Genomic DNA, 8,454 nt, shown 5'->3' on the forward strand with positions numbered 1-8,454 from the left:
ATAATACTTCCATACGCTGAAATAGGCTTAGACTGCTGGGGGACAAATCAGGTTACACTTGCCTTGTTTTTTGTGTGGTCATTCGTCTGGTTTTCTTGTTATTGTGCAGTGCATGCCTACATATGCGTATGTATGCATGCACTGCATTTGTCTTATTTTTCTATATTGCAATTTATCTCTGTAAGTATGTGTGTGAATGGCACTTCTGTAACTGCTGCTACTGTAGTCTCCAATGTCTTGGTCCACCCCAGGCGGCGGGTGCGGGCCATCACATTCTGGATCCATCCATTTAGACTTGCACTTTATCTATTTAAACTTGCACTTGCACTTTAGAAACTGGCACTTTATACCAGGCACTTTATAGATCACATGCACTTTATGTATAGGTATGACTGTGTATATGATTGTGAACCACTGTATAATTCTTGTGCATTTCTGTCTGTTTGTGTGTTACCTGCCAAGGGACTACGGATGCAAATTAGCAAGTTGCTAACTCTGACGCATTTACATTTGTGCACATGTACGAATGTTCATTAATGTGTATTGTCCCTTTTAAATAAATAAATAAATTAAATAAATAAACATGGAGCCCTCTCCCCTCCCCTCCCCTCCTCTTCTCCCCTCCCCTCCTCTCCTCTCCTCTCTTCCCCTCCCCTCCCCTCCTCTCCTCTCCTCTCCTCTCCTCTTCTCTTCTCCCCTCCTCTCCTCTCCTCTCCTCAACTGTCATTATCTTTATCTGTTGTACTTTGTAGTTTGGCCTTGGTGTGTCTCACTCTCTCTGTGTTTCCACAGATCCACCGGAGCTCCATCTCTCTGCACCAGCTGCCGCCTGCATCGCCCCCCCACCCCCCTTTTTCCCCTGCTGTTAAACCGACCTGCCATCCAGTACTCCCATTAAACATCGCCTGCTCCCCCTGCTCTTCCTCCCAATGGAAGCTGCCTCATTCTTGTTAATAATTTCCATGTTTCCCACATTCTGTGTTATAAACTGTTTTCTTGTCTGTAACAACATCTATGTCACGTCTGTCCGTCCTGGGTGAGGGATCCCTCCTCTGTTGCTCACCCTGAGGTTTCTCCGATTTTTCCCTGTTAAAAGGGTTTTCCATGGAGTTTTTCCTCAGTCGATGTGAGGGTCTAATAGTGCAGCAGATTAGTGAGACAATCGTTCACTTTGGTATAAAAGCATGAAATTTGGCACAGATACTCTCTAAGGGTCACTTTTTGGGAAAAAGATGTTGGCCACGCAAAAATTCAAAATGGCGGCCATTTTTTCAAGATGTTCTGTATTTAGTCTAGTAGGAAGAGGGGGGTATCATGTATCCCCTGGAAATATACTTCTAAACAGTGTTTCTAGATTGGAAAAAATGTGTAGAAAATGATGAGCTATGTTAAAAAGTTGTCAGAATGTCCCATGTATCATTTTTATGCAAATTAGTGCCGCCATTATCGGAAAAACCTAATTTCACTATATCTCAGCCAATATTGCAGATAACTGAACAAATAAGGTGTCTAGACCCATGTTTTGGGGGTCAGAGATCATAATAAAACTATTCATAAAGTGATCACATGTTAGTGGCATGCTAGTAAGCAAACCTAACCCTTTTACCAATTGCAAGACACCAATATTGGAGATACCAAATAGACAGAGGTTGTTGTGTGTTTAATTAACCAAGGTTTATTTGGATCAAACATCATAATAGAACTCTTGTTGATGTGACCACTCTTCTCTTTCCCATGCCAGATAAACAGTCAAGTAAATGGTTCTCCACTAGGCATCACTCATCGTTTTCACTGAAATCATCAGAGTTAAACTCATCCTCTCCTTCCTCTTTCTCCTCCTCTTCCTGTTCATGCTCTCCAGTGTCATGGGGATCAACCAGTGAAGTTGGTAGGATAGGACCACAGGACCACACCGGTTTCAACACTCCTTCATCAGTCTTCATCCATCCCTGCCCCTCATCATTGGTTTTTCCAGAATAGGTTCATCAGCTCGCTTGTACAAGGCGACACGGTAGTTCACACGTCGGCCATGTGGCTTCAGAGCAGAGTGGCATGGAGGAAGGCGAGCCACGTCAACCTTAGACTTGCAAGTGAGTTTCTTGTCCTCCCCCACCATGTTGCGTAGCAACTTGGCACGGACAACATCCACTGAAGACTCACAACTCTGTCCAGACATCAGACAGGTGAATTGCTCCAACTGCCTCAGCATCTCAGGCTTGACACTCTAGCAGTCACTGAGTTGACTGAATACGTGAAACCTGGGATTCTTCTTCAAGGGCCCCACCTTCCTTCTCCCTTTGATGGCACTGGTACAGTCTTCTCCACTGGACCCAAGAAGAGTGGTGCGGTGGTCTTCTCCCAGGGATTCTGCAAGCTCAGAGATGTTGAGAAGTTGTTGGTGTTGGGTTAAAGAAGCTTCCTGGATCTTCACACTGTAGGGGTCTGATGAAGTCAGCTTTAGCAGCCTTGCCCACAGTTTCTGCTCGTACTGTAACACGTCCATATCAACATCAGTGGGGACAGGTGCACCGGAAGCCAGGCAGTAGTAGTATTGCAGAATCCCTGGGAGAAGACCACCGCACCACTCTTCTTGGGTTCTCTGTGTCCAGTGGAGAAGACTGTACCAGTGCCATCAAAGGGAGAAAGAAGGTGGGGCCCTTGAAGAAGAATCCCAGGTTTCATGTATTCAGTCAACTCAGTGACTGCTAGAGTGTCAAGCCTGAGATGCTGAGGCAATTGGAGCAGTTCACCTGTCTGATGTCTGGACAGAGTTGTGAGTCTTCAGTGGATGTTGTCCGTGCCAAGTTGCTACGCCACATGGTGGGGGAGGACAAGAAACTCACTTGCAAGTCTAAGGTTGACGTGGCTCGCCTTCCTCCATGCCACTCTGCTCTGAAGCCACATGGCCGACGTGTGAACTACCGTGTCGCCTTGTACAAGCGAGCTGATGAACCTATTCTGGAAAAACCAAAACCCTATGATGAGGGGCAGGGATGGATGAAGACTGATGAAGGAGTGTTGAAACCGGTGTGGTCCTGTGGTCCTATCCTACCAACTTCACTGGTTGATCCCCATGACACTGGAGAGCATGAACAGGAAGAGGAGGAGAAAGAGGAAGGAGAGGATGAGTTTAACTCTGATGATTTCAGTGAAAACGATGATGAGTGATGCATAGTGGAGAACCATTTACTTGACTGTTTATCTGGCATGGGAAAGAGAAGAGTGGTCACATCAACAAGAGTTCTATTATGATGTTTGATCCAAATAAACCTTGGTTAATTAAACACACAACAACCTCTGTCTAGACACCTTATTTGGTATCTCCAATATTGGCGTCTTGTAATTGGTAAAAGGGTTAGGTTTGCTTACTAGCATGGCACCAACATGTGATCACTTTATGAATAGTTTTATTATGATCTCTGACCCCCAAAACATGGGTCTAGACACCTTATTTGTTCAGTTATCTGCAATATTGGCTGAGATATAGTGAAATTAGGTTTTTCCGATAATGGCGGCACTAATTTGCATAAAAATGATACATGGGACATTCTGACAACTTTTTAACATAGCTCATCATTTTCTACACATTTTTTTAAATCTAGAAACACTGTTCAGAAGTATATTTCCAGGGGATACATGATACCCCCCTCTTCCTACTAGACTACAGAACATCTTGAAAAAATGGCCGCAATTTTGAATTTTTGCGTGGCCAACGTCTTTTTCCCAAAAAGTGACCCTTAGAGAGTATGTGACAAATTTCATGCTTTTATACCAAAGTGAACGATTCTCTTGAAATATGCAATTAATCTGCTGCACTATAAGGACAGAGGATGTTCCTACGATGCCATGTAAAGCCCTTTGAGACAAACTGTTGGTAAAAATTGGCTATACAAATAAAATATCCTTGCCATCATCATCACATGACGATACAGACCTACAGGCGAGTGAAACAAATGTATTAAACTAAATAAATCTTATATACAGTCTGTGTCAAGTTTTTACCTAACAGTGAGCTGCTCTGTTCAGTCTCATGTCTCATTAGTTACTGAGCTTGGTTTTCTCCATCATCCAGTATCTGAACCTGCTGCTTCATTGTGTGTGGTCAGTTATTGTCAGTTACAATCAACATCCTAATGGTCAGAGGGTTTGATTATGGCAGTTGAAATGATTAAACCAAATGAGCAGTTTGATAGTAGACCTATGTATAACCAGAATGTGTCACCCCGCATATTCCCTCGAATGTGTGAACACACAGTTATCCAAACTTACAGTGAAGTGAAAACACATGTGAACGCATCACTTCTTCTACATTTCTAGTTTTGTGCAACACAAAAAGCCAGTTTTACACATCTGGCTCTGGATCTCTCTGTTCTGATTCACACAACACACAACCTCAGAGTCCTCTAGAGTCCCCGCACATTTTTCCATGTGCACATGTAAACAGAGATGTGGTGGGGCAGGTTTCTGATGTTAAACAAACAAAGCGGGGCCCTGGAGACGGCCCTGCTGAGGTATGAAGTTTTCCATGGGAACCTTCCAGCCTAAAAACAGAGCAGGAATCTCAAGAAGCTTGGCTTTCACGGCAGGATACAGGAGATCTCCACTGATGTGATGTACAGGTATGTCAGTGAGCTAACTGCCCTGTGTTCTGTGGTTGGATTACCTCTGTGTTGAGAGCACAGTTAACATCCCTGTGTCTCAGAGAAAGAAACACATCTCCATCTCTGCTGAAGCTTTTCATCAATGTATGATCAGAGTGTCAGAGCAGAGCCAAGAGCAACAGGAGGGGGATTCAGATCTGCAGTCCACCTTCAGTCTTAGGGTTAGGGTTAGGGGAAACACAAAGTTGGGAGTGTGTCATCTAAACACCCTGGATTAAGTGAGGGAGGGGCTGCCTGTGGTGGAGCAGGGGTGATTTATCCAACAGCACAGAGTTCCACAGAAAGACGGTGACGCCGTCTGTCTGGAATGTCTACCAGCGCTAGATAGAAACTCAGAGTCAGATTTCACTGCAGCCGACATATGAAATGTTCCCAGCAGCCCACTCCCCCAACACACACACACACACACTGCTGCTTCTCGTAAGAGAACATAACAAAGGAACATCAGCTCAGTCAAATCACATGTTTTCTGAGAAATACACCAAGTCCCCAACTGTAGACCAGCTGAAACTGTGAAGGCATGAGCACCCCTTCCCCAACTCCCAGCAGCCCCCCCTGTTCTGCAGCTGGATGTCAAACTACTTTTTAAATAAGAAAAGTCAAACTTGTGTTAACCTTTAAGATAATGGGGCACATAGACACGGTGAAGCAGCATTTAGCTGTGATGCTGCACACAACTGGAACAAACTACCAGCAGAACTGAGATCAGCCCCAACTGTTCCAGGTTAAAAACATTTCTCTTGTCATGTGCTTATAGTTGAGCTCTTTTTAAAAACTTTAAACTTTATCTATTTTCTTTTATTTTACGTTTTTTTTCCTTCTTTTAACTCTGTGTTTTTTGTTTCTATGCTGTTTTGTGCTGTTCTTTTTTAATGTTTTGTCTTTATGTAAAGCACATTGAGTTGCCTTGGTATGAAATGCGCTATATAAATAAGGATGCCTTGCCGTGCCTTGCCTTGCCTTTAAAGGGCCAGTTCACCAGATTTCAGATGCTGCCACTCTGGAGCATCATCACTGATTGTGTGCTGTGGATGAAGTCTTGTTCTACAGATGCTCCTGACACTCAGGTGTAGCATCTACACCAACTGTCGAACACAGGCTGGAGATACAGAAGGACGTAGCCTCTGTTATGTCACCATCAGGTCTGAAAATCAGAGTGAGCTGCTCAAGCATCCACCATCTCCTTACCCGACCCTAAACCCTAAAGCTAATGCAAAAAAAAGAGGGGCACATGTAAAGCCATGCCAGCTGGTGGCAGCATACACTCAGCCAGCCAACCACTACAGAACAGTACAGCTAAACAGGCTAAACAATACAATTGTAACTTAGGCCTGTTGTGGTCGGTGCAGGAAGTGCTGTTCTTGGTACGTCAGTGTTGGCTTCATTTCTCAGCCTCAGAGGTTACGGCTCGGCTCTAACAGTGTTTGTCTGGTCCAAACAAATCCAACAGAGAGGCATGTTTCCTCCAGGCTATCACATCATCATGTATAAATACAACCACCTTAGAAGACATTTAAGAGTATGTAAATATGGAGAGAAGCTCCTTCAGCAGGATCTGATGAGGATGGTTGTTAAAACATCTGGGAGCTGTCGGGTCAGTGTCCAGATCCTTTTCCTTTACTTTCCTTCACTCCACACTGAATTAGGATCAGCAAAGGACTGAGACCAGGATCAGCTCTGCTTTGAGGCACAGACAGGACCATCTCTGCTGTGTACACATGAGTCTCAGGTTACTACAGGCTTCATCTTCTTCACTAGGGTCACAGCCTGGGGGCTAACCAAGACCAGGTCCCAGGGTTCAGGACTAGTGGCTATAAAACACCTGACACAGTCAACCTGAAATAAACTGTGCTCCAGATCATCAGCAACAGCAGCCTAGACCTGGGTCTGTGTTGGGTCAGGGTCTGTCTGAGCTGGTGACATACAACAGGATAACAGCACCATAAACCTGCTTGTTGGCTGGTCCCTGGATGCAGCGCTATAGTGCCAGCCCAGAGTGGTACATTAATAACAGACATAAATCACTGTGAAATGAATAATTTACTGGCAATTAATTAATGTATTGAATTAACATATCCATGGGTTTCAGCAAATTTCTTCATGGATTGTATGATGACAATAAAGGATATTCTATTCTATTCTATTCTATTCTAATATTCTATTCATAAATAAATATAAATAAATTATATTTTAAATAACAGATAGATAGATAGATAGATAGATAGATAGATAGATAGATAGATAGATAGATAGATAGATAGATAGATAGATAGATAGATAGATAGATAGATAGATAGATAAGATTTAGCAATACCTAGTGATCTTTGTATTGATCACTTCTTTATAAATTCTTTTCCCACTTTTCCAGGGATCTGATTGGTAAATATTGATTATTGGTCTTGATGGGTATTGATTAGTGCATCAGATTCCATGGTGATTTACAGTAGTAAAGTAAAGTAAAGTAAACCACCCTTCATTCATTGCGGGGTCTCGCGCTCACCTGAGGTGTCCCAGAGCCGGAGGTCCACCCGCTGCAGGTCCAGGTCGAAGCTGGCCGTGTAGTTCTCAAACACCGTGGGCACGTAGCACTGCGGAGGACATGGGACAGTGAGAGGACGTCCGTGGACGTAAGGAACAGGGGACAGGGACCGGGATCAGCACCGGGACCTCTTACCTCGGGGAAGCAGTCTTTGGCAAACACGTTCAACAGAGCGCTCTTCCCGCACTCACTGTCTCCAACAACCACGATCTTACAGTGGAGCGGACTGTCTGAGTCCATCCTGACCGCGGACAAGACCCGCAACGTCCTCAACCAGATCCAGTCCTGCAGCTCCGCTTCTTGGAGACTAGTCTCAGAGAGTCCGGCAGCGCTGTGTGGATCCTCATCAGGGATGTTGTGGGTCCAGCCCAGCGGCTCCTCCCCGGCAGCGGGGCGGGGTGGGCTCCTCGGTGGGAACCCCGTTAGGGACTGGCCTATGAGGAAGAAGGGAGGGGCCTTCATGGGGCCCCGAGCAGAATGAGAATCTCCCGGGGCCAATAGTATGGCTGCAGACCCGGAGACCTGCTCAGTCAGACCCCCGCACTTGTGGACCCGCACGTTCAGACCATACAGTTTATGGTTCAGACCATAGACTGTAGGTTCAGACCCCTTAATGTCACCTAGTGGTTGACTGTAAAATTGCAACTGCACAGTCTGGACCTGGCAAAATCCAATTAAAACGTCAAGACCTAATCGTTTGTGAAGCTTGGAACACTTTTAAACTTTTTTTAATAGCCTATGATGAAATAAAATGCTTTTAAATGTTCTATTGCAGGGGTGTCAAACATGCGGCCCGCGGGCCAAAACTGGCCCGGGAGAAGGTCCAATCCGGCCCTCAGGATGAATTTGCTAAGTATGAGGATTACATATTAGAACATTACATATTTTTATCAAGAAATTTCAGGTTGTTCATAATATGTTTTGTAAAAGGATAGTTAACTAACTGTAAACATCTTAATAATGTACTAAAACAAAGGGAAAAATTCAAAGTTCCTTTAATTTATAGGTCATTGTTCTATTATTTCACTGGTCCAGCCCACTTGAGATCAAATTACATTGTTTGTGGCCCCTGAACTAAAATGAGTTTGCCACCCCTGTTCTATTGCATTGGGTTACTATTGGTTTTGTATGCTAATGGATACAGATATATGACAGATACAAAATATGGACAATATGGATGGCAGTAGGAACGTGAGTATCGAACGATAGTCTTATATGCGCATCAAATACTACAGTAATATAATATAATATTTA

The 8,454-nt window shown here is 44.2% G+C and overlaps 1 protein-coding gene across 1 annotated transcript in view; it reads right to left on the reverse strand.

Moving 5' to 3' along the window:
• Positions 1-7,555, reverse strand: part of LOC146964699 (rho-related GTP-binding protein RhoE-like) — a 13,562-nt gene extending 6,007 nt beyond the window's left edge. Inside the window, exons 1-2 of the mRNA XM_085766121.1 lie at positions 7,336-7,555; positions 7,162-7,249 (exon numbers count right to left, since the gene is read on the reverse strand). Of these exons, the coding sequence (XP_085622247.1) occupies positions 7,162-7,249; positions 7,336-7,440 (193 nt within the window). The 5' untranslated portion in view covers positions 7,441-7,555. The remainder of the gene's footprint in view (positions 1-7,161; positions 7,250-7,335) is intronic.
• Positions 7,556-8,454: the final 899 nt, after the last annotated feature.

Source organism: Trachurus japonicus, chromosome 21 (assembly GCF_045865225.1).
Source record: "Trachurus japonicus isolate A0001 chromosome 21, Traja_1.0".
Taxonomy (NCBI): domain Eukaryota; kingdom Metazoa; phylum Chordata; class Actinopteri; order Carangiformes; family Carangidae; genus Trachurus; species Trachurus japonicus.